The 23186-nt window shown below is 41.7% G+C and overlaps 1 protein-coding gene and 1 long non-coding RNA gene across 2 annotated transcripts in view; both read left to right on the top strand.

Annotated features, from left to right (window-relative positions):
- Nucleotides 1-3092: 3092 nt before the first annotated feature.
- On the top strand, nucleotides 3093-5930 carry TMEM247 (transmembrane protein 247). The gene is made up of 3 exons (XM_086744612.1): nucleotides 3093-3185; nucleotides 3671-3982; nucleotides 5526-5930. Exons 1-3 carry the CDS (start codon nucleotides 3093-3095, stop codon nucleotides 5733-5735), a joined length of 615 nt encoding a protein of 204 aa, XP_086600738.1. The 3' UTR covers nucleotides 5736-5930.
- Nucleotides 5931-9450: 3520 nt separating this feature from the next.
- The window catches only part of LOC147601333 (uncharacterized), a 37197-nt gene continuing 23461 nt past the window's right edge, over nucleotides 9451-23186 (top strand). The window contains exon 1 of the long non-coding RNA XR_015258293.1: nucleotides 9451-9567. This is a non-coding gene — a long non-coding RNA (uncharacterized LOC147601333). The remainder of the gene's footprint in view (nucleotides 9568-23186) is intronic.

The following is a 23186-nucleotide window of genomic DNA, read 5'->3' as shown; positions in this document are numbered from 1 at the left end:
CCTGAGTACAAAAAAAAAAACAAACCCAGTCTTTGGAATTTTTTGTACCTACTCACAATTCTTATTACTAACATCCTGGTCTAAATTTGGCCTCCAACATAGATGCCCATATGAGATACACTAGGCTTTATAGAGAAATTATCTTCAGATATTGAAATATGTGAAGAAAGGCTTCCTACTCAAGCATGAACATTCCTCACTCTCTAAATATACGTCAGCTATCCCAGTTGTTATATACCCTACTGTGTCTTTGCAACTATGGAAAAATGATATCAAGAAGGAAATAAAAGTAAAATTTTGCAATAACTGCAGCACAAATGACAGCAACAGTATACCTTCCTGCTATGCGTTAACTTAAGCTCTGCTGGCAAACTGACAGCACATTTGGAGAGATAAGAGGAAAGAAAAACAAAGCAGAAGAGTTTATCATTTGAAAATGGAAGTAGCAGCCTCCTCTTCTTTCTGTGTGACAATAAATGGCATTAGCTTCCTCTCTGGTTTGAATGTGAAGGCAAATATTTTAATACAGTAAATCAAGGTCAAGAGCATGCAAGATGCTGAGAACTTCACAGCTCTCTGGAGTACCTTGTAGTGCGTCTGTCTGCAAAAGGTTGAAGGATGTTTGGTACCTGGAGAATGAACGATTTTGCAAGTACCTATTTACTGTAGAAGGTTTACTGTATATTTCATGCCTACCAAACAGTATCCTATGCCTTGCACTTGCCAATTAAGTCATTCAGCAAAACCAGACTGATTTCTTAACTGCAGTACAATGTTTGATCCTTGGACAGAGATTAAAATGCTTTTTATAGTTCTTGAAGATTTATGGGGATATACATTCATGAGGATGTCTTGAGACTATCTGAACACATACATCATTAGTAAGCATTTAAGGCATAAAATCTGCATTATCCACCAGGAATTCCGGAAACTTAACTGCAATAAAAGCAGAAAGATTGCCACAGCTCCATTTCAGTGTCTTCTTAGAAAATACACATTACCCTTTGAAAGCACAAGGTAAATATGCAAATAGATATGTCCACACAAATATTCTGGATCCTTTCTTGCACTTTTTCTGATTATGCAATAACTGGTACCTATGTTTAGCTAGGTAATTGGATCATTGTCACTAAAAGCAGTTAAATACTGTCTGACATTTTCAGTCAAAACTGATGATGGAACTCCAGAGTCCTGTGTTTCAGTTTGTCTTCAGTGTGCCTTGAGATTTGAAAATCTAGCTGTAAACGGACAAAACCCTTGATAAATGATGCAAAAGGAAGTGGTCTCAGTAACTTCATTAGTCTTTCTTATTTTCACTGGATCTGTCATCCAGCTCTCCACACATCACCTACTGAGCAAATATACTGACTTAGCACTAATGTGTATGATATATGGAACAGGGCAAAAATCAGTTGAGTTCCCTGTGTTTATTTACATTATATAATCTGTAATTGATAGATCCTTTTCTGAAAGGTACATTATACAGACTAGTAACAATAAAAGAATTTTGTCTTCCTATTCCTGAACAACAGAGAAGAAAGCTTTCTTTAAGATTCTTAAAGGGCTCACGTTACCTTACTACAGGGACATCCTTTACTGTATCCCAAAGTCACTTGTGACCAGTTCCTGAAAGGGATTCCAGTTTATAGATGAGAAACTGAAAAGCTAGCATGTTTACAGTAGGGAATAGAGGACAGTGCAGAGATTCCTGGGCTAATTACATCCATGAGATTCAGTGCAACACCTTGAAGAGAAACTGTCCAGGAACACTGAAATGGGATGGCTGTTATCATGGTGCCTTATCCGATCCAATAAACCTGCGTCCCAGAAAGAGCTAATTGGCTTGAGCACAGGGATATTCTGTGAGTCCACGAATTCTGACAGAAAACTTCACAGCAACACATAGATGTCTTTACAGGGGAGAAAACTGTGACCAAATAGAATGGTCTGTAAGAGAGGAGGTAAGCTCAGTCCCCCTTGAAGAGCCTGGATACTGCCCCAGTGGTCGAACAAGGAATGTGACCTTGGCAACAAAAAGCATCAGTTTGTTGTAGCAACAGGGAGTTAGGAAGTCAGCCAAGGGCAGAATCTCTGCCATCTTCGTGTGTTGGCCTTTGAACTGGGGTGATTTTCACGTTTTCTATATGAAAATCCTGTGAAGAGGAGACTATTGCCTTATGTTTAGCCTGCTACCTGCCCTGTCTTTGGACATCAGTTACCCATGGTAATCAGCTTGCTTTACTTTCTTCCTCTTCTGCTTCTCTTTCTCAAAGTCAATAACAAAGAAATTAGTTGTCTTACTTGCCTAAATCTTTTCTCAAGTGTGAAATCTATGCCTTATATCACTTTTATAAAATACAGCAAGTTCTATGAATCTGGAAATAAGAGGCTGAACTCTTAGTTCACATGCTGAAATGACCGCCTAGCTGCAGTTAGTGAAAAGGATAGTATTGACTTGTAGCCATTGACTACTTGTACCCTACAAGTTGTGATCTGACTATGCTGGAGGCAGTAAGAAACTCCCCAGTCTAAGGTAGATTTTCAGTCAAGTTTTATTTCCATGAAAGAAAAGCTATGCTTCTTTGAGCTGCAGAAGGATATTGATTATGTTACATTTTAAAGAAGTGGTATATACTATTGTTACTTCCTGGGGGCCCCTAGCCAGCACTGTAAAGGCAATTGCTGACAAAGTCTCATCTCAAAAAGCCTACAAGTGAGATTTGCAGAAGATCTACCTACAGACCTATATCCAGTGATTTTTTTATTCATATCTGGGCAAGGAACTTGATGGAACATAAATGAGAGTTCAGCCCCTAGACACTAGCCACTTTTGTATAGGCTCCAGTATGCCCTATATGTATGTGCCTACATTATTCTCAGAGCCACTCCTTTTCTTACGTACGGGTCACTTGCTTCGTTGTCAGCACATAGATATCCCCATTCTGTTCCAGAGCATCCCTGAAAATACTTTAACATCAGTGGAGGTATTCCATGTTGAGACAGGAAATCTGTTTGCTAAAGACCATGAAATATAAGGACATTTGGAAGAACTCGGTGATCTAGAGGGATCAAAATATTCATTCCAAACAACTATGGAAGAGTTTGAGGAAAATCAGAAAGATATTCAACTTCCTTTACAGAAACCCCAGAATAATCATAACAAGAAGTGGCAGCATGAAAAGATGGTAAGTGGAAGACACAGTTCTTCCAGATGTAAAACTACAGTGCATCGTGAAACATGTAGACTAGTCAGGAAATTGACTGTGCAAAGAAAAGTGAGGATCATGAGATATTTTAGTTGCTTCTCAGAAGTAAAGAACCTCAGTGGCTCACATTTTCATGCATTAACATCAAATTAATGCAAAATCCTTCCATTTGGTCAAAAGAGCCATAGTGTTTGGTTTAGATCAACCAGGCCCTAATTAAATGTTTTTAGAATTTTCTTTACGTTTTCAAATCAGAAAATTTTTATATGGTGGATATTTCATATTTTGTAAAACAATATTCAGTTAAAGATTTCTTTGCCAACTCTAGGAACAAACTTTTTAAAAGGAAATAACAGATGCTGGAGAACTAGTGAATCATTATACAAATAAACAACCCCATAAACAAATACTCAGGTTTTAGGTGAACACATTCTGTTTTCATCCTCCCTCTCTCCAATTTATAGCAGGGAGCCATCAGAAATATGACAACATCATCTTTTATCTCCGACACTAAAAAAGAGAGCATGGATGCTAGGCGTCATATGGGACATTTGGACATGAAGGGAGGAACCAGTGCTTTGCAGTCAGAAGTATCCACTGGTGCAGAGGAGAAAAAGCTCTGTAGCAAGCAGGTCACAGCAGCTGATATTGAACTTGAGAGGATGAGGTGGGATTTTTTGCCGGCTAAACTGCAATATGAACATGAGGATAAAGAAAAACAAAGGCTTCATGAGGAGAGGATGAAGCAGATTCATCAACAGGCAGTAAAAAGATCAGTAAGTAAGGAGAGGGAAAAGAGTTGAACACAACAGAGGCTGAAACATTCACATTCTATCTTAAGCAATTTGTAAAGTTTTATACTTTTGCGTGTTGATTAGTACTGTGACTTCTTTTAAAGTTAGGCTCAACTAGGTGATCTTTACAGCTTGTACTTAAAGAGAATGGAGTTCTACTCCCTACAATATGAACTATGGTAACATTCATTGCTATAAAATATATTAAAGAAAGAATAGTTAACTCACAAATTAAGTTTATGACCTAAGGACCCAAGAATATTTTTTTCATTATTTTTCCCCCCTGAACACCAGAGGATTGCTCTGAATGCCACTTTGATCAGTTTTCTACTTCTACAGTAGGATAAATTTCCTGGCTTGGAAATTGATCACTTAGATGACTCAGATAATAAATGCATGAATAAATGAGTGGATGACAGAATCTACAAAAGTAATGCAAATTTTCTAGACAATTAGTCAGATTTCGCAAGCCTGTTTTTTACAGAAGTAGCTGAAGTTATCATATATTCAGGCATGTGAGTCTACTGTTAACAGTAGTCCAGCCCAGAAGAGACCGTTCCATTTGGCACAGTTTAGCAAATGAGACAGCTGCAAATCTTGGTTGTCTGAGCTCTTCCTGATCACGTTGGCTGTTTATGGGCCTGGCTTTCCTCTGGTTTAACACAATTTGCCATTGGACTGAGTTAGAGAGTAAGCAGAGTATCTGAATGTTAATAATCAATGGTTTAGAAATACTTGCATGTTTGTCTTCTCTTGCATGTTCTGAAGACAGGATAGATGGATGTGTTTTACACAGTATTCGTAGCATTGTATTGTGGTTGTACATAGGAGCTCAGATTGTGCACAATAATGGTGCTCAGCTAAGCACCGCAGAAGCCCTGAAGTTTTCAATATGCATATATTATTTTTTTTTCCATATAGCTAATCCATAGGCCTGGATAGGATCTCACAATTATGTGAAGTAAATGCAGTTCCAATTAAATCAATGAAGTTATATCAGAGATAAACAGATGAGGATTAGGTCCAATATGTATTTGGCTAAATGACTGACATATATCTGAATTAAGGAAATCAACTACTGAATTACTTTTTTAAATTGAGACCCAAAAGTTTTCCCATGAGTATGTGTAAATGTATTTAAATGACCATGCAGTGAAAAAACACTGGCAACAGTTTGTGCCACAGATGTAGAGATGGATACACAAAAGCCTTACCATGGATGTGCACTTACTTCACACAAAGTGCTTTGTGTACCTGCACGCTCATTCTTCCGGTAAATGAGGTCACTGACTTTCAATTCAGAGAGAAAACCTAGCTCGTGTTATGGATATGGGTGGGAATGTGACACCTATCACTTAACACTGCGTAGCTGGTTTGCTCTCAGTTCACATGCTGGCTTATCTCACAGTGCCTTTTTATGAACGACGTGTGCCAGAGGATGAGGTGTGCTCAGAGAAGCACATGGACTGGGCAGGAGTGGAACATAGTCATGTGACGTAATGTGCGTCTTTTCCTTTTTCCGCAGTTTAGCCACGGACTCGAAGACCAACTCCGACCTCCAAACCAGTATGCCTTTTTCCTGTACTGCTTCATCATTATTCATGTTGTTTACACAGTAAAGGAGCTGGCCACCTACTTTTTCCAAGCCCATCAACTATTCTGTTTTGCTATTGTGCTCTTTTTCATTTTCAAAAATATTTTCCAGGATTACAAAAATAAGAAAAAATGTTCTTAGAGAAGGCAGCATATTGTGCATTTTTTGCCCATTTTCACTGGTTTTTTTCTTATCTTTTGCTCACTACACCAATCATACATGCAGGATTTCAGCTATTGTTATATGCACAGTAGCCTAATTATAGAAAACTAATTGATTTGTTCAAGAAAATTGTGACTAAATGACATAATTTGACTTCATGCTGTCTCACCAATGTGTTTGGCATCATTCAGGGGCATTCATCTCTACAAATAAAGTTATATGCAATAAGAAATAGTTTTGGAATGTGTTCTCTCTATCTTATCTCACCTCCTTGGATTAATACAGTGACCTGGACTTATAGCAAATTATCACAGAGAGGTTTCAGAGGTGGATTCATTAGCATGGAGGTAGGTGCTCAGGAGAATTTAATATTCTGTTATGTGTTCACTACTATGCCCTGGGCAGACCCCTCACTTTGAATTAGGGCTGTCTCTGCCTCTGGGATAGAAGCATTCCCCTCTGTGCTGTGCCATCCTCCATAGTTGCATACAGTTTCTATCAGCAAGCACTGGCAAGCATGTGGCAAGCACATACATTCTTTATAATTAAGGTATCATGATTTCGGAAGTAGCCACACTGATAAGGAAAGGTATCAAATGTAGCCCAAATAAAAAAGCATTTTGTCTAGTGAGATAGGATGAGGCTTTATGGTTTTAAACTAGAAGGAGGTAGATATAGACTTCACATAAGGAAAAAAAATGTTTACAATGAGGGTGGTGGAACACTGGAACAGGTTGCCCAGAGAGGTGGTGGATGCCCCATCCCTGGAAACATTCAAGGCCAGGCTGGATGAGGCTCTGAGCAACCTGATCTGGTTGGAGATGTCCCTGCTCCTTGCAGGGGGGTTGGACTACATGACCTTTAAAGGTCCCTTCCAACTCTAACCATTCTATGATTCTGTGTTTCTAGACCCTTTTAATACTATTTCAGTCATGCAATAGAGGATATTTCCGGCAAATAAAAGGTGAAGAGTCATCTACCATACGGTATCCCAGGTTAGAGTAAATACAATCTTATCAACCTTCTAGTGCTGTTAGAAGCAGAGCATAGTTCACCCATATATCCCCATGCACGTGGCTTACTCTGTTTTATTTAAATAAGTTTTGTCTTTGCATTGTGTTCTTAACAGAAAAACAATGTAAATAGTATTTGATAATCAGGCTGGATATGCAAAAACAATTCAGGTCAGGGTGAAATGGGTGTAGTCTCACCCTACTCAGGTTATCATGTATCCATGGTAAGTTTGACCTCAGTCAACATAGTGTTCTTTGGGCATGCTAGGGGCAATGTATTTACAAAACTCATGCTACGTACAAGGCTGGCTGTGTCAAGGCAGTAGGGAAAAGAATGTCTCAGATCCAGGTGTAATGACTGGGTAGTTTCCTAACAGTGCAGAATGAGTGCAGGGTGCAGAGCCTTCTCACATTTCCACACGCATCTGTGTTTCTGAAGCTGTGGAAGGTTACAAGGAGGGTCCACTTTAAATATACAGAAAAACCTGCAGAAGACTGAAATGAACAATGACACAATCTTCCTGAAAGAAAGTTTAACCGGGCAAAGTGAGATTGCTTGCTAAAGGTATGACCTACATCTGCAGATTTAGAGAACTAGACCTATAAAAAAATAAGTGAGTGAATAAAAACTTTATCCCAGCTACAGTTTCTCTTTTTCCAGCAAAAGTGATTGTTCGCTCTCACTAAAATCCCAAGCTCCCTCACTCACTTTAGGATTCCTTTGGAAGGCAGTGATTTGACTTTGTTTTTGTAAATGACCTGAGAGTAAGACCTGTAAATAAGCTGCTTTCATATCTATATTTTTCTGTCACTGAAATAATAAGAATGTCACCCAGATGGCTGAGAGAAGCCTGTCCTTTGTTTTCTTCTGAATCTGAAAACGCTTCCTGTAGATAACCTGTATACAAATACAGTTTGCAGTATCACAAGCTACTTCAAATACTTCTCTTTATTGTTGGTCACTCCTGGGTTTTAGTCAACAGGAGAGATTATATTAATCTGCATTTGATATTGTTAATTCAAATGACAGCTTGAATTAGTCAGAGATGTGAGACCACTGTACGTTCCAGAATACAGTGTCTGCACAGAAGCATTATTTTTAATTTGGTTTATGTTAACTTCTGAGGAGGGGCAGAAGGAGATGGTAGTCTTTTTGCGTTTTATTTATTGCACACAGAAGGTAATACTAAATAGTCTCAAGACAGCTGCCTCGCCATACACACATATTCCAAACACACACATATCCCCAAATCATAAAATCAAGGAGAAAAATAAGTTAGCTTTTCCTGACAGGTGCTCTCTAAGCCATTGTGTGTACCCGTGCTAGACTTTTCAACTTATTCTCCCATAGCTGAGAGCTAGATTTCTTAAACGCAATTTCTGTGTAGCTGCCTAGCTTATAGGAGCTGCAGCTCAAAAAATTGTTGAAATGTCATGAATGCATTGATAAAGTCATGAGAAGTAGGAATACAGAAAACAAAAGAAAAATCCAAGCTTCTCCCTAACTGCTTCAAGTCCCTCTGAGCTGGGATCAGCTCTTGTCCTTCACTGGGGTGACAAATACACCCTTCGTGTTGCCTGGCTGTGCCCTGCACCCTTATTTTACAACAGTAGGCACAGTCACCACCAAGCACATGGTTTCATGTGAAACCACAGGAAACTTGGTGGTTTTAGCTATTTTAAGCCTAAAAGTAGGCAGTATTTTACAGCTGGTCTGATTTTGAGAGAACCACAGCAAGTAAAAAGAGCTCAGGGTTGTAACACAAAGCTATTTAAAGTTTCAGGAGCCACTATGAAGACTCCCAAATTAGTTTTTGGCAGCTAACTTGTGATTTATCAGTACCTGAGTTGGGCATCACTGATCTTGACGAGACAAAATGTTTGCTAATTCACCTACTGGCGAAGACTACGGAAGACTACGTTTCACGGTGTTTATTTATCATTCTCCCCTGAGCAGGCTGTCTGCACCAAATCAAAGGGCAAACTCAGAAGTGAAAGGATGGCGTCAACCCACTAGATAACCAAAACTTGTTTCGTGTTTAGCAACTTCATCCTGGGGCCCTCTAGCCAGAAATGTTTCTAAACTCGACGCTGGGATTTTTTCGAAGGTCAGCTTTGTGGTAAAAAGTTTGCACGGGCTCTTTTCAGTTAATTGGTGACTTCAGACCTCAGATTTACCCTCCGAGCCCAAGATAAGCTTCTACCTGTATACAGTCTTTACAGGCTTAACAAATCTGATCAAAACCTTCCTTTTTTTTTTTTTTCTTTTTTTTTTTTTCTTTTCCCCTAAGGCTCAGGAGAGGGGATGAGGAAAAGGGCAGTGCAGCAGAAAGGAAGATCTTGACAGAAGGTCGTCCACTATTTTCAGCCCCAAGGCTGCGAAGCTCAGCAGGCCAAACGAGCCCCAGCTGAAAGCGGCGAAGCGCACCGGCGAGGCCGTTTGGAGTCACCGTGCCCGCTGAGCAGAGCTCAAACCGGACGCCCCTGCGAAGCTGCAGGAGCCGTGCGGCCGCTGGCGTTGCCGGAGCGCTGGCAGCGAAGCCGGGCAGCACGCCGTTTCCACCGCTCCCTTGGCTTCGCCAGCGAGACCCGGGGTCCCCGGGGCAGCCCCGGCCGCCGGGGAACAGCGGCTCGGCGGCATCGCGGCGGCCCCGCCCCGGCCCGGCCCCCGCAGGGCAGAGCAGGCTGCTCTCGGGGGCAGGTTGAGAGCACGGGGAGTGACAGCCGAAGGGACATCACTGGCCGTCCCTGGGAGCGTGGGACAAAGAAACCTTGGAGAGTTTCGGTGCGAGGCTGGGGTAAGTGATCTGAGCCCTTCTGTGTGAGGGGAAGGGGTGCTGCGGGTGCTTTTTCGTGCTCTGAAGAGTGTGAAGTTAATTCAACTTCCTTTTCTGCTATGCAATCCCTGAAGTGTTGCTCAGATAAGAAACCTGTAATAATTTGTGAAGAATGATTTACAGATTGCGGTTATGAGGAGTGAGGTGGGGTAGGAGGAGGAAAAGAACGGGCCCCTGCTGCAGTTAGGTGCAGTTCTGCTGGGAGTGTAAGGGGTTGCTGTTGCTCTAGATGGGATGCTTTTGCTCCAAGTCTTTTTGGAACTTGTTGGAAGGCCAGTACTACACTTGTTAGCAGTCATGAGCTGCTAACTTGTATGTATACTGTATGTACTCAGGGTTTGGGGGAAGTGGGGAGAAGAAACTTTCAGGTCTTTTGATTTTTTAGATTAACGTAAGCTGTGCTGGAGAAAAATGGTTTAGATTTTGCCTGTTGCCTCCAGCTTTATAAACAGTTTTGTAGGTCTTGTGGAATGAGATGGGCTCCCAGTTGCATTACTGTTATGGGAATGACTCCTCGACCTACAAAACTAGGGTGTAAAAAGTGTGTATGCAAGTGGCTTGTCCTTCTTCTCAGTGGTGGGAGGTGAGGTCTGACTGGGCAAACTGCTTCCACCTGGGATGCCACTGATCACAGCCAGGTGTGGGCTCAGACATCCTAAATCCCAGTGCTCTTTGTCTTCTTCCATTTTATTTCCAAAGACCTAAACTGTTTGGCCTAAATTACAGTAATGCTCTTGAATTACCCTTTTGTCTGTGCTTTGGTTGTATAAGGGCTAGCTTTAGCATGTGTTGCACATTTAAAAGCAAGATACTTCATCTCTCTGCAGAGATGCCCTGTGTCCGCATAAACAGATGCGTTCTTGGCTTTTCTTTAAAAAATAAGGTGTTTGTAGTGCTGTGGTTAGGTTAATTAACCCTGCACTTTTGGGATTCCTTTCTTTTCGTTTGGAGCTTGGGAACTGTAGTTGCTTAGCACTTCGTGGACTCACCTTCTTTCAAACTACTTGAAATACCCAACCTCAGGTGGCTGTTACTGAAGTTGTCATTTGACTTCTTAAAAGCCGTGGTGTCTTGAGATATGCTGTTGCTTTATTGTTGCGAAGAGAATTTTAAAAGCCTGCGTCAGTGCTTTCATCCAAGGACCTTACCATGTAGATAGCCTCTCTGCTACAGCCTGGTCCAGCTTTCACTGAAACCGGTGAGAATCATTCTGGTAACATCAATGGTGGCTGGGTTAGCTGTTCTGGCTTGCAAAAGTACTCAAGAGTATTACCACTGTAGAGGCCAATGGGATACTACAGTTGTAAAAGTCTCATTACAGCCACAAAACTTTCCAGGTGTGTACACTGGGCAGCAACTCTGATCTGAGTTGTTTGGTTTTTGCCATGGTATTCTATTGGCAGCAGAAGCTGGTGGAGTATTTGTTTGGGAGATTTTTTTAGTACTTCAGTGAGGGAAGCAAGAAATCAGGTCCTTGTTTGCTTTCTTCTGTAACCTTAAAATCACAGTAAAGAACTTTAATTTCCATTGGAAATCTCTCCCTTGGCATTCTTTTTTTTTTTTTTTTTTTGTGCTCTGCCCCCAAAATTCTCATTGCTGTTGTGAAACTCCTGATATCCACTCAGGTTAACCTTACTGGAGAAAAAAATGGAGCGTGTGACCTCTTTCACCAGCATAGTGAAATTAATGAAATTTTACTTTAATGAAATTGGTCACTAGCATGAACAAAGATGGCTTCATGTGAATGCTTGGGAGAGAGAGATGGAGAAAAAGGATGAGATGCACCTCCAAGATGCCAAGGGTGATTCTGGTTGAAGGAACTGGACTCCAGTTTCTGTTACTGGGGTGAATATATCTATGGGCTTTGCTACCTATAAGGCAAGAGCAGATGAATATCACAGTGTTGAGTGTGATAGTGTGCAGCTGGACTAAGGGCCTTAGCAGGACGTTAATATATATGAATCGGGATCTTGTTACTTGGATGATTTGAACGAGTACCATGCTCACTCCTCCCTCCATTCCTCTGCCCCTAGTTTGGTAAACGTTTCTCCAGTGCTCCTGAAAGACAGCCTGTGTCTGTTCCCAGTGCGCTGCTACTCCATCTGACTCTGAAACAAGCACTGCTGCCTCTGGTCCCCAGAGCTCTGGGTGCTGCTTCCAGAACATCAGCTGGTGGCTCTGCCTTCAGCATTGATGTAAGTAGATATAAATGGCTTGTAGGACTTGGGTTATTTCCAACCAGGCTATCTTCTGAGTACTGAGGGTAACCATCCAAAATGTGGTATCTAGAGGACCTGGGAACCACCATCAATCAGCTGGTACTTAGGCTGGAAGTACCAGTATTCAGGTGATGGGTCCACAGCATGGAGGGGTTGGAAGCAGTGGGAATTAGTGGACAGTTTTGTGTCTTTCTAGAAGCTAGTCTGCTCGTTGGCAAGAAAGAAAGTATTGGGCTGTATTTTGAGGCTGACTTTTCCAACCAGCCTTCATTAGGATTTGAAGAAAAGTAGAGTTCTTTTCTAGTACAGTTTTCTGTCCCTAATTGTTTCAGTAGTAAAGCTGCTGCTTGGAATGAAAAGGAGACAGCAGGACTGGCATACTTTAGCTGGCTAATAGTTTTGGTTTGGTTTGTTTGTTTGTTTTAAAAAAAAAGCTCAGAAAAACCTTTGTCTCTGTGGAAAAATGCTATGTAAATTGTGTATGTCATTGCCTCTCACTTTGGTCTTACTGCTGGTGGACTCAGAAGCAAGGAGCAGTGGAGTGGTGTTGACTGCTATAGAACTGATGATGTATTTAAGGATGAGCATGTGCTTAACCATATGCTTTTCTGTTGGACTAGACCCATGTGCAGAATGCTGTCCCTTATGTCATATCATTTGTAAAAGGGAAATAATATTTACCTCCCTTTTGAAGCTTTCAGGAGGCTAGCTTGTAAGTTTTGACAAGCATCCAGTGGTTTTTTGATGGACGGTGCTATTTAAACACCAAGCGCCTTGGATACACATGGTCAAATGGAACAGAAAACAGGTGTAACAATTCCTCTGTGAATCATCCCAAGTCTAAGACTGCCCTCTCTTGGAAATTGTCCGTTGCTGCACAGGGCGCAAAGGGGTTTCCGACTGAAGTCATCCTTGCTTTTACTTCCAAGGAGCCAAAGGAATGTAGATGACCAAACCTTGCTGAATTTTTTGAGAGATTTCAACATCTAAGTACCTCAACGCCATAAGAAATCTTGCCCTATGTTAGTATACAGTGTCCTAAACTTCCTAGTTGATCATGTCTGATTTTTAATTGTATTCTACTTAAATGTTTCAGGTAACATCTTTTTAGTAATCCGACTAAGGCACAAGAAGGTATAAGGACTAAAAGTAATGCTGAAATGTTTGTTTTGGTCTAGCTAGACTGACAAGTTAGGCTGGTTGGCTTGTTTATCCAGCCTTTTTCTGGTGCCTAGTACAGAAAATGTTTATTTTATTCATGTATTGAAATTAAAAAAAAAAATTCTAATCCTCCCAAGTGATACAAACTTGGTGGTGTTAGTTTGCAGGACACTCTCCTATCTTGCTGTTAAAGCTTGTCTTGATAGATTTTGGTGAGTAGCTTATTGTTTGTTTTAAGGAGAAAACATATTTAAACATTTCTGCTGGCAAAGGAGCTTACCCATTTTATTTTACCAGAATGCTCTCATGGAGTCTGATTTTTTGTTTGTTTGTTTGGTTGGTTTTGTTTTGGTTTTGTTTCCCTCATTTTATGGGATATCCTGAGGCCAAAGGAGATTCTTGCCCTGATCCATGTTCCTGACCTAGGCGTATATGCCCTTGACATTGAGAGTAAGCCAACAGATGGAAGACACGAAGACTTGCAGAACAGCACAATCCAGAGCAGTGCTGTAGGCAGCTCAGTAAGACCATGACAGCTTAAATTGTTTTCGCTTAACTTGTTTTCAGGGACATCTGCTCAGAGAGAGCCTACCTACCTTCAAGTTGAGAATTGCAAAGGGCTGAATTACTTTTTGGCTTGACTGGGGTAATGTTATTTGTCACTTCTTAATGGAATACTGGAAACTTGGGATCACCCCAGCACAATCTTCTGTCAGTGTCTGGGTTGGACAAGGATTCAAACAAGCCTTTATCTGTCACGTATTCCCAAAAGCATTCTTCAGCTCACTGAATCAGTATCTGTTGTCTGTTCTACTACAGCAATTCCAGTGGAGAAAATGCTTTTCCTTTTCCCAGGAGAACAAGGAAATTAATTGATTAACTCTTGTTGGCTAAACGAAGTTGTAGCATCCTTCAAAGATGTCCAGCTAAAAAAAAAAGGGTGTTCTGAATTTCTGTCTGACAACACTAGCTTTTCAAGGGTGAAATAAGTTATCTTCTGTGTTCTTCCTGTACAGTGGACAATCCCTCTGTCTATTAAGACTAGAAAATGCCCAGCTTTTTTTTCTCTTTGCACAAGGATGTGCAAAGAGATGTTTGAGAACATTCTCCCATGGTGGTGGGAGCACGTTCTTTCTGAAGCCTATAGGGGGTTGAAAATTACTTTGGCCTCAAACCTTAATTCTGAGGTGCTACGTATGTAGCCACTCTAACAGCAGGATGTTGTCGTTTAACCCCAGTTGGCAACTAAGTACCACAGAGCTGCTCACTCACTCTCCCCCTGCTGGTGGGATGGAGGAGAGAATTGGAAGGGTAAAAGTAAGAAAACTCTTAAGCTGAGATAAGAACAGTTTAATGATTGAAATAAAAGAAAAAATAATTAATTGTAATGAAAAGGAAAACAACAAAAAGAGAAACAAAACCCAAGAAAAATAAGGGATGCAAGTATTCACTGCCTGCCAACGGATGCCCAGCCAGTCCCCAGGCAGCAGTCACACACGCACCCTCCGCCCCTGGCCAGCTCCCCCCTAATTTATGTGCTGAGCATTATGTCTTATGGTATGGAATACCCCTTGGGCCAGTTTGGGTCAGCTGTCTGGCTGTGCCCCCTCCCAGCTTCTTGTGTACCTCCAGTCTTTTCACTGGCACGACATGAGAAGCTGAAAAATCCTTGACTTGGTGTAAGCACTACTTAGCAACAACAACAACAAAAAAAATCAGTGTGCTATCAACATTATTCTCACACTAAATCCAAAACACAGCATTATAACGCCTACTAGGAAGAAAACTAACTATTCCAGCTGAAACCAGGACACAGGAGTTTAAAGAGCATCCTTCCCTAAGATTCTTTAGACTTTAAGCTAAGGTGGAGTAAATAATTTCAGATCAGTTGTTCTCCTGACCCCTGGCTACTATCAGAATTGTGACAGGTGCTGTTCTGCTTGGATCCAATATAGAATAGCTGCTGCAAGATTTGGCTTGGGTTTCGAATTTATATGTGAGCTTCAGTTGTTTGTAGCTACCATGGCATTTCAGCACAGAAAATGGAAATAACTAGCTAGTCAGTTATCTGTGGTGCTTAACACATCTCACTGTGTTTTTAAAGACTAGGACAGCTTGTAGTGATTTATATAGAAATATCTGGTGTTCTTATGATGTTTTCAGGTCCTAGGGTTGTGGCTTGTAACCACTGAGGTCTCAGGATTTCTCAGGTAAGGCTTGAGGCTAAACTTATTCTCTTGTTTCCCTTTTCTTACTGGAGAGGAAGACCACAGTGTCTTTTAGCTTCTGCCCCGCTGAGGTGCTCGGTCTGATATGGCTGTGTCAAAGTGCGTCTTTCTCCAATACCATCTGCAGCTTGACATGCTGCTGCTCCTGCTTTTCAGGATAAATAAGCTGAGCAGGAAGGAAGGAGGAGGCATGGCCCCTGCAAGCAAAATTTCTCATACAGTCCAAATAACTCTTTTACTCTTGCCCTTCCAGCACTGAACCTCTTGTGTGACATTCATTGCTCCTCCATCTCCAGTGTAATTTTTCATTCACAGCCCCAGTAACTCTCTTCGGGGTTATTAACATCTCACTCTCCACAGTTCCTCCACATCAAGATCCAATTCCACATAAATTAAGATGGGGACAAGGAGCAAGAGGGAGAGGACAAGGATGTACCAGCCTAGTGGGAACAGCTGCTGAGTGGAGTGGAAGACTTGCTGAGAAAGATTGCTCTGGGAGACCCATCGAATGTCAGTCTTTTGCCTTGTTCCCTTTAGCAGTACAAAGGCAACTTGTAGGTGCTTTTGACCTGAGGGCTATGTCCTTGCAATCTCCTTTATGGTGACAGAAGAGAGTGTTTTACAGGGTTGGCCAGTGACTGGCAGACTCCTGTGAAGCATACCCTTTGGCATCACTGCCCCCAGGGGCTGTACAGAAGGCTTCTGCTGTGATGTGAAACTGCAGGGTTCTCTGTCTGAGAGAGCAAGCAAGGGAGATCCGATGTCAGTGCAAAGACTGTTTTGTATAAAAACAGAAGAAGGCAGGTCAGGAGAGGGATTTCACAGTGGTGTGCAGCTACAAATTGTGCTGTGAGATAAAATGCTCACCTGTCAGAGCGGGCAGCAGGGTGCAACTGCAGGTTCCTGTAGGTACTGACCCACCTCTGGCTTCCTGCACAGCCCCTGCTTTATAATGGTGCAGCTGAGTTTTGGTTGCAGCCTGTCCCTCCATCAGGTATTGAGGCTGTCTTTCCCTACCTGTTGTCAGGGCTCTTACAAGAACCCAATATCCCTGTCTGTGTCAACGTGGGATTGAAATTAGGTAGCTAGCTTTAAAAGGGGACAATAAAACTAAATCCCCCTCTGGTAAGTCTGGCAAGAAGGACAGCAAAAATGACTGAATCAGCTGCTTCTACCTCAACAGATGTGGTAAGATTGTTTTTTGGTTTTTGTGGTTTGGTTTTTTTGTTTGTTTTTTTTTTTTTTACAATAGCTCGTTTTTTTTTCACAATATCAAATTTTATTTATTTATTTATTTTTTTAAATCTGATCACCTATTTTGATGTCAGACTTCAAGTAGAACACATCGGAAAATCCTAAGCCAGTATCTTTTACAACCATGGTTTACACATGATATAATCAAAACACTTCCAAAGAGTGTACAGTGTCCCTCACTGTAGCCTCTGTCCCTTAGTATTGGTGAGACAAGCCACCAAAAGAGGAGCAGAGCCAATGATATTTGAATCCAATTGACCTGTGACCCATTTCCCTCCTGGCTCGCCTAGCAAAATGAGCCTCCTTTGTCCTGTCCTCGTGTGTTTGGGGTCAGCACAAGGGTCTGGGGTGAGAAAGACTATTTGCAGTGACTAGTGGAGAGCCACCTCCATGCTGGTTGACTGGCTGCTACCAGTCAAGAAGTGTCATAGCCGAGTTCCTCCTTTACTCTCCCCAAATGAGGCATGAATTTGAACGTAGGTCATCTTCTCAGCTGCTAATTCTCAGGAAGTGAGTTGTTGGGATGTTGTAATTGGAGAGATTTCCTCTGTGTAAAATTTGATGGAATTTGGCTAACAGATTCAAAAATAGTAGCAGCAAATGAGGTGAACAGACTGTAAAAATATACCTTTTTAAGAAAAGGAGACAAAAAAAAACACTAGCAGAGTTCAGGGATCCTATTGCAAATATGATTTTTTTTTTTCCCTCTACTGGAAGTTAGCTGAGAAATTAAAATGGTTTCACTCTCTTGACATACAGGAAGATAGAACCAAGACTGGAAATTTATGGGAAAGGTGGAGCATCCTCTTTTCTGCTCGGCCTCTGAAGCCGTTCCCCAAAAGGTGGCAGTCTCTGCTAGCAGGAATGTGTTGCATTCTGACAGATGGATGCTTTTCCTTAAGGTTCATTCAGTTTTGTGTTCTGCTTTGGTTGGGGTGTTTTTCCCTCCCGTCCTCCTCCATAACCTTTATCTTTCAAATGAGACCAGCAGCCTGTATGTTTGACAAATATTTGTCTAGTGCTGTAACTGCACACAGACTTAAAAATGACCTTTGAGTTAAACCAGAGCAGATTCCCACACAAAAAGGAATTAGTTTTAGTTAGGCTTTTTTTTTTTCCTAAGTTGTATAAACAGAAATTATTAGAATGCATGCTATGAATGCTTCATCTCTGCATCTGTGGCTGGGCTTCCGCAGCTTTTTAAAATGTTGTTCCCTAAAGACCATGCCAAAGGCCTGGACCTTCAGCTCTGTACTTTCCAGCTATAAGCAAAGCTTTCTGACTTCTCCAGTGTTCAATCGGTTTGGGGTCAGATCTGAAGGCCTCAAAGCTGCCCCTGTGTCATAATTCAAACCCTGCAAAGCTGGCACTCTCTGCTTACAGATGTTGTTCTGGCACAGCTGTATCTTACTTCTCTGCCTGAACTCTACAGCTTCACAGGCACAGTTATTCCTGAGCCGCTGTTGGGTCTGACTGAAGCAACAAGCCGTGGATCCTCCTGCAAGATCCGGCCAGTGGTCATCACAGGACGAGAGGGAATGCGGTTCATACCCTGATGTTTCCACTCCCCCACCCCCATCACATCCTTATACACATAATTTCCTCATCTGCTTCAGTAGTCTTCTCCCTGGAGAGCTCAATGAATCTAAGGAAAGGAGTGGAAAATGTCTGAAGAAGCAGCTAATTCTGTCCTTCCATTTGGGGACAGAAACCCAAGTTTACCTCTTGGGACTCTCTCAAAGGCATATGCTGGTTGTTGCTTAAAAACAAATGGAAAAACAGACTTTCCGGAATGGATTTTTGCACTTGGGAGCTTGACAATTATATTTCAGTCCCTTTTTGAGATAGGGCTAAATTAACAAGGATATTCTAGAGACAAAGTAACTGGGACTGAGCTGTTTCTATTGTGCAGGCGCTCTAAAGTAGCTTTGTCTTTACAACATGATCATTTCCATGTCAGTCTGGTTGGAATAAAAGGATCTTCCTATGCATAATAATTCAGACTAGCGTGGTACCATTAAAAATTTCATTTAACGAAGTTGTTTATATTGGTGAGTCTGTTCTAGGACTGTCTTCTCTTCTTAAAAAAATATTCATTGGTTAACAAATCTGACTTACTTTCACTCAAAAACTACATGACTTAGAATGAAAACCTGGATTTTGTTTGGTGTATGCAGGCTTATCTTGATTTGTGGGTTTTGGGGTTGGTGTTTTTTATGTTTGTTTGGTTTTTTTTAAGAACACGTTTGTCTGCCAGTCCCTGAGGAATTGATGAGTGCAAAATCCATATGCTTACCCTACTGCTGTGGTTTTTTTTTTGTTTTTTTTTTTTTTTTTGGAAGAGCCTTTGGTTCCACTGTTGCCTGCATTGAGGCTTCACACAAAGGGATAAGTAGGCAAAAGCCAACAGAACAGAAAAGGGCTAAGGGCAGCTCTACATCAGAGAAGGTAGATGAGAGCTGGAGAAGTTTCAGATCAGAGCAGCAGAAATTGTCAAAGGCACTGAGCAGCTTCTGTACAGCAGTTAAGCTTGAGACTTCCTTTCTTCGAAAGAAGCCACTGAGAAAGGATGGACAAAAGTCTTTTGATGCCACAGAGAAGAAGATGAAAAGGAATTAGTTGTTTGCTGTTGTTTATAATACGAGATCCAGGGGATGTGAAAAATTTTATTGGGTTTGGTGTTTAAAGCAAGGGGCAGTGGCTTATAATGTCATATAAGCTATTGAGCAGAGGCTAGAGGTGCTAGAACTTCACATGGATTCAAGAGTTCTGGGGGTAGGGAGTCTCACAGGAGACCTGTGAATTGTGTTGACACTAGCAGAGTAATCTGGTGAGGTGTTACCACACGCTTGCGCTAGTCTCATGCTTTTCCCCAAGCATCTGGTATTTGCCAGTGTTGGAAACAGGCTAACCTAGGCTGCAGAGACTGATGTGGCCGAAAGATGGTCCCGTCCACTATGGGTGTTGTGATTTTTAAATGCCATAATAACTAATTTTCGTGTGGATAAGGACCAGTTTGAAAGTCAAATTAGTACGCTCTTTAAAGGTTTTCTTTCTTTTTAAGCAATCATGACTTCTAAGTAACTTTCCTCCTTTTAAAGAAATATTTCACATGAGTAATAGGAGATTAGATGATCCAGATTATTTCACAATTGGTGTAGCATTTGCTTCCATTTTTCTAACATCAGCACCCCCTGCTTCTTGGCTTGGCATGCTGCAGTTCCTCACTAGGGGCCAGATTCTGGGAGATGAATGTCTCAACTCCCACAGAAAGTTTCCTGGAGGCATTTGGCTGAGGAAAAAACACCATTTTTTTTTTCAATTAGAGAGGGGTTTTTTCTTTGTTTTTGTTTTCTTTCTTCCTTTTTTTTTTTTAACTGATCACATTCTAGAACACTTGTTTTGCTCATGTCTTGATTAAACCAAAAAAGGAGGGGGAAAAAAAGGAAAAGGGAAAAAAAATCAAACAAAAAAACCCAGCTAGCTGGTTCCTCCTTTGTGGATAGAAGTACAGTGTCCCTGTTGTCCATGCACATATTGCAGAGAGTTATGTAAAGGTAGACAAGCTGCAACTGTCATTAATGGAAACATTTTCATTAATTATTTTAAAGTTTTTCGAAACTCTTCTTTTCTTTCTTTCCTATTTAAATTTCTGTTTATTTTTGTCAGCTGGCATTCATTCGAGACCCACTGAAACACTGGAAACCTGCTTGGTTAGGTGCTATCTAAGATTTCCAGAGTGGTGGAATGGTCAATAATCTTTGTCACAAAGATTTTCGTTTCAATTAAATGAGAATGTCCCTTCTTTAAAAAAAAAAACAAAAACAAAAACAAAAAAAAACCCAACCCAACAACAAAGTAGCCCAACCATAAGCTATGAGGCATTAATAAGGTTACATAAGTATAACTTTTTTCTTTGTTATATTTCTGTAATCTACTAGAGAATAATCTCCTAATCAGATAAGGAAAGGAATGAATGCTAAATGCACATTGCTTTAAAATAGACCTGGAGTTTTAGTTTCTTTGGATCTCTGTTGCAAAGATGTTTGGATCAAAGCGTATTTCTTTAATGACAAATAAATTGCATTAAACACAATTATATGCCTTTCATGAAGATTCAAAGACAGAGCTTGTCAGCCATGCAAATATTTTGGTACATGCATTACAGGTTTCTTCTGGGCTGGGCAACTTCTAATTTAATTTAGTAAATGAGTGGGGGAGAATCATATTTATAATAATAAAATCACTGTTTCAGAAGAAAAGAGTAGGAGCTTGTTTACTGCCTTCAGTGGGCTTTAGATCAGAAGCAAAATTATCACAGTTATCTCTAATGTCCTTAAAATTATTGTAATAAACTTCCTTTTCTTCTCTTCAGTATCCACGTGAAAAATCTTGTAATCTCTGCTAATTTTGAGGCAACAGTTTCCCTGACTTTATTAGAGACTTTCCAGAACTGTGTTAATGAAACAATGAGACATGACAGGTTGGGTGTTATGGTCTAATAACGATCTGCCTTGGAGGTTAATGGCACTTGGCTCGCAGCCGCCTGGTAATAGGCAGCATGTGCACTAACTGCCCAGGTGTAGCGTTTTTAATTCACTTTGGTTCACTCCAGGCTGTATGTGCATCATCGAAACATTCGGCCCTTCGTTCTTCAGCCCCAGCGTAGCCTGGTGTTTGAGGAGAAGGGCAAGACTTCGCCGAGTGAAAGTAATGCATCTCAAAACAGGGAGGTTCTCTAATGCGTTACCTTGTGGTGTGCAGGGAGCTGCCTCCTGCAGGAAGGGCAGGAGCAGGGATGGGGTGAGAGGAGCCTTCCTCCTCCTGCCTGTGCAGCAGCCCATCGAGCACGCCGGGTGCCATGCTCACCTGATGCAAGGCTGCGGCTGGGCACAGAGTTGTGCTTTGCTGTCCTTTCCCCCTGCCCCGCTCTCCTCAGGAGATGGTGGGCTGGGCTGTGCCACTTCTGCTATGCACCTTGTGAAAGCTTCAACTTTGACAATTAAATCTCCAGGACGAAGGGGCTGAAATGCCATGGGAAGCAGGCAGGAGCACAGTCTGCTCCCAGGCCTCCCTTCTCCGGGGCTTGCAGGCTTTATCAGTGGATTCACTTCAGCCGTGGGGTGGGAATGAGCAGGGGTGAAGGCAGAGGCAGAAGCAGAGTGGCATAGGATTGCATGAAGCAGGACATGCTGGTAGTGACACTGATGTGGTGGTGGTGTATGTCTGTATGTACTGAGGCAGTGTGCACTCACAAATGTTATGCTTTTTGGTACTTGAATGAATGTTGTTACTGCACAGAGAGGTAACAACATATGACTGCTGAATAACATGTGTGTAATTAGCTCAAACCTGGGAGAGAGGGAGCATTTTGTTTAGCTGAGGTGTGCTCCTTCTGGAAGAGAAAGAAGCCCAGAGGCTTAAGAACAAATTATATATACAATTTCCTTACGTTACAATTCAAACTCTCCTCCAAATCCTTCTGCTATAGTAAAAATAAGAGAACTGAAACCAAACTACCTACTTATTATTGCATTAACACAGCCAAAGAGGCCTGGGGGTATGAAGTAGAGCACCGAGTACGTATGCTGCTGGGTGGGAATGACGCAGATGCTGCTCTTGAATGAGACACCACCGCCTGCAACTCCGATTTTGTGAGTTACTTAACGAGCCCGAGCACTGCCCAGCATCTGGTAGAAAAGGGCCCAGAAGAGCAAATTCAGATCTGAGTCTCAACTGATTAATTTTGCTTGTGGGTAAACAGGTTTGGGACCCCAGCGTTCATTTCAGACACTGCAGTTGTTATCGCACTGAGTATGTAGAGAATGAATATTTCTGTACTTCGGATCAGTTGCTTAAGAGTCACTTTCAGGGTGAAATGCCTCTGCTGTTTGGAGGCAAGGGAATACAATAGTGCTGTGTGTTTGGTTTGATGTTTGTCTAGTAGAGTGATTTCTTGCACTATGTTTTTTGTTTTATTAGCGTTTAAAATGGGAGTTTTTCTTAGCAGCTGTATAACTAGACTCTGTGGTGATGTTGTCCGGTGATAAAAATAGCCTCTTACATGGGAGGAGGAACTATGAATTTATACTGCAAAACAAATCCCTTAAATGCTATCCAGAGAAGGATAGACAACTTACTTGGAGTGAAGAATATTAAAATACCGTCATTGCTGTGTTGCCTCCTGGCCCAGTTTCTGCTGAAACTTCAGTTCCTGAAAAGAGTAAAGATGCTGCTCCTGTGAGGTTGCTGCTGCTCTGTTCTGCAGATGCAGCGATGTCTGAAGGGATGTCTCTACATGAGAGCGATGTCTGTAGCCTAACCACGTGGGAGACCACGTGTGCTGTGGGATGGAGGGGGCTCAGGAAGCCAGGGCTCTATTTCTGGCTTTGTCAAGGACCTGGCGTATGACCTGGGGAAAGGCACTCTGCCTCTCCCTGCCTGTGTTCCCTTTCCTGTTTATATAGCCTGCACACTCTTCAGGCTGAGTTTTCTCTGACTGTGTTCCGTGTTGAATGTCTACTTGTTCTCAGCTCTGAAGGCCCTTAACATCTGATGGTGGATAAATTAAGAGACAGGGAAGGTCCATCATGATCCCAGTCAGGGATTTGCCTGTGAACAGCGAACACATTTGCTCTTTACTGTGAAAAATAAGTGGTTCTTTCTGTCATGATTATAGTTACTTTTCCCCCCAGTTAAATTGCCTTGATAGAAGTTG

The sequence above is a fragment of the Chlamydotis macqueenii genome, chromosome 3 (assembly GCF_036417535.1).
Source record: "Chlamydotis macqueenii isolate bChlMac1 chromosome 3, bChlMac1.mat, whole genome shotgun sequence".
NCBI classification, from domain to species: domain Eukaryota; kingdom Metazoa; phylum Chordata; class Aves; order Otidiformes; family Otididae; genus Chlamydotis; species Chlamydotis macqueenii.
This window is presented reverse-complemented; position numbering and strand designations above follow the sequence as displayed.

Coding starts and splice junctions, on each gene's coding strand:
- TMEM247 (XM_086744612.1), top strand. CDS start 3,093: ATGGAAGAGTTTGAGGAAAATCAGAAAGATATTCAACTTCCTTTACAG. Junction 3,186..3,670: donor AGTGGCAGCATGAAAAGATG/GTAAGTGGAAGA, acceptor TCCAATTTATAG/CAGGGAGCCATCAGAAATAT. Junction 3,983..5,525: donor AACAGGCAGTAAAAAGATCA/GTAAGTAAGGAG, acceptor CTTTTTCCGCAG/TTTAGCCACGGACTCGAAGA.